Here is a 2,614-nt window from a genome sequence, read left to right as displayed (position 1 = left end):
ACAATCTAATGAACAGGTAACGGACAACCACGCAGACACAGTCTGCGCTTGAAGAGCAGAATCTCTTAGAGCCCGAGGAGGTTCTGCTCTCGTGTGGATGCGGGCGGACACCGTTGTTCTCGTCCTCCATCTGCGCGAGCATGGAGCGGAGCAGCTGCAGCAGCTCGTCCAGAGACGGGTCGCTCTCGCCCGGCAGGGTCTGCGCCTGGCTCCCGGGTGACACGGACACCGTCAGAGAGGCCAGGATGATCACGCACGCCGCCCTCATCACGACCTCCGTCCTGCTGCACGGACACAGGTGAGAGAAGAACCACAGGTGACTCAGACAGGTCACTCTATCCGAAGGCGTCCTCGTTACATGGAAGCACCGCGAGACAGAAATGACTACTACTCACTTCACGTACACCTGTGGATGAAGTGACGAGTCGCCTCACCTGAAGCTGAATCTGAGGTGAAAGCTCCTGCTCGTCGGATGAGTCTGACCCGTTCAGGTCGGGGTTAGTGGAGTGAAGCGTCAAAGTCGCATCAATATTTTATATAGGCGCTCGTCGCCCCCCTGCGCGCGACCCTCTGACGTCAGGCTCTGATGTGCCGCCGCGCTCGCTCCGGCCTGAAGGGGGCAGTGTGCCGCTGACGCCGGGCCCTTCATTCACAAAACTGTGGTTTGGGAAGGGAGCCGTATTTAACGCGAACACGTTTCAGTGCAGTGCGTCCGCTAGTTTAGGTCACCATTAACACATTTCTGCGGTGAACAAACCGATGCCTAAAAAATAACGTCGAAATTGACGACAATGGACGTTTTGACAGGATCTGGCATCCAAGGCTGGATCTTATCAGGCGTGGAGGTAATATGTTCAAATATTGCCATATAGGAGAAGTTTTCATACTGCTGTTCAAATACATCTATTATTGCACACAGTTTTACACACTATAGTTTAAGAAAGAGGCTTATATGAAGAAGCACCTTATAGTGATTGAATGCCATCAGATGCCACTAGCTTGCTTCTCTCTCTCTCTCTCTCTCTCTCTCTCTCTCTATACATATATTTCACACACACACACACACACGGATATAACTGATTTCTTTCATAAACTGCATCGACTGCTCTAAAATATGTTTCATGAGTTTCGGGCATACAGCTGTAGTAAAGCTGCCATAATGCTATGCTCTTTAGTGTTTGGAGCAGCGCTCTCTGGGTGACTGACATGTTCGTGTCTCTCAGCTGGCAGAGATCGATTACATGACGCCGAGTCTGAGCTCAGTGTTGCGCCACTTTCTGACTTTTCGAAGACGTCCAGAAAAAACCTTCATTTTCTTTCAGAATTACAATGAGGAATATAACGACAGACAACCGAAGTCTCATTCTTAAAGCAAACATGCTTCTGCTGGGCTTCCTCTAAGCCTCGCTGAACTCATTATGCACAGCTCGCATCATCTCCAAACCTCCACTAACTCTCGTACAGTCGGCCAGCAGCGAGGGAATCACCGTGTAATGGAATAAATCAGGCCTCTTTATGCGCTGTCACGTCCAATACTTCAGCTGTCAGCAGCAATCATCTCACACGGACGCTGGAAAAAAGAAGAGGAATTAATTGGTTTACGTTTTAGGAGGACTTCCTGCGCGTGAGATGACATGGAAGCGAGGAATCAGGCTGTTGTCTGCATCCCCGTGTGTTCGCTTGATTCGGAGAAAGAGGGCTGCCTCGAAAGTTTGTCTTGAAAAAAGAAGAGTTTTTGTTCAGCATGTTTTCTAGAAGATGATTGTGGCTTTCTACACCTACTCTTGAGTTCTGTGCCTTTTTGTTCTGTGAAATAGTCACCCCCTTTTGTGTTCATAAAGGGCCACACACACACACACACACACACACAATCACTTATAATAGTGCAAATGAGCTGACAAGCAGATCTGACCCGAAAGGTCATGCTGTCAGCCACTGTCAGGCTATAATTACTGCATGAATGTGAACACACACACACACACACACACACACACACACACACGCTTTAACAGCGCACCCAGAACATCACATTAAAATACAGGCGGCTTATTCATTTGCGCAAAACTCAAAGGGAAACCAAGAAAAACTCCCGCTCAGACGTAATGATCAGTGCATGTTTAGTTGTTTTTTTTCTTTGGGCATTTAATCGCTTGGTCTTCGTGGTGAAGATAACCATGATGTAGAAAGCGACGCTCTAGTTTGTCGTGGGAGTGTGTATTCCCGGGTGAACGTACACGTCCTTGTCTAGTGTCTAGCAAACACGGACAATGTTTTTTTTCTCATCTTTTGATTTTGCAGTGAAACAAATTCACTGTGACACAAAGAGATGTTCCTGATGTTTCTCAAACATTTCTTTCAATGCTTTTGAAAGGACATGGAGTAACACCGGATTCACATTTAACAACCTTTCTGTTCATTATGCAGCGTGAAATCATTTCTCTAATAGAAAGTACATCTGGCCAGGGATTAAACTGGTTGTCACAGGACTACTTTAACATTATTTTAGTTATCGTTCTGCCCAACTGATTGCTGAATCAAAATACAGGCAGTGATAATGATCTACTTATGAGCTTAAGACGCTTTTGAGAAACACAGTCCTCCTGTCTTTCAGTCT

General features: G+C 46.9%; 1 protein-coding gene across 4 annotated transcripts in view; it reads right to left on the bottom strand.

The window, feature by feature from the left end:
* The window catches only part of trh (thyrotropin-releasing hormone), a 2,083-nt gene extending 1,519 nt beyond the window's left edge, over window positions 1–564 (bottom strand). The window contains exons 1-2 of one of the 4 annotated variants that reach the window (XM_043233274.1): window positions 435–564; window positions 112–284 (exon numbers count right to left, since the gene is read on the bottom strand). In XM_043233274.1, coding sequence (XP_043089209.1) covers window positions 112–268 — 157 coding nt within the window. In that variant the 5' untranslated portion in view covers window positions 269–284; window positions 435–564. Of the gene's footprint in view, window positions 1–111; window positions 285–395 lie in introns of all 4 variants that reach the window. The other 3 variants (XM_043233275.1, XM_043233277.1, XM_043233276.1) reach the window with 3 other exon arrangements.
* Window positions 565–2,614: the final 2,050 nt, after the last annotated feature.

The sequence above is a fragment of the Puntigrus tetrazona genome, unplaced genomic scaffold (genome assembly GCF_018831695.1).
Source record: "Puntigrus tetrazona isolate hp1 unplaced genomic scaffold, ASM1883169v1 S000000776, whole genome shotgun sequence".
Lineage (NCBI taxonomy): Eukaryota > Metazoa > Chordata > Actinopteri > Cypriniformes > Cyprinidae > Puntigrus > Puntigrus tetrazona.
This window is presented reverse-complemented; position numbering and strand designations above follow the sequence as displayed.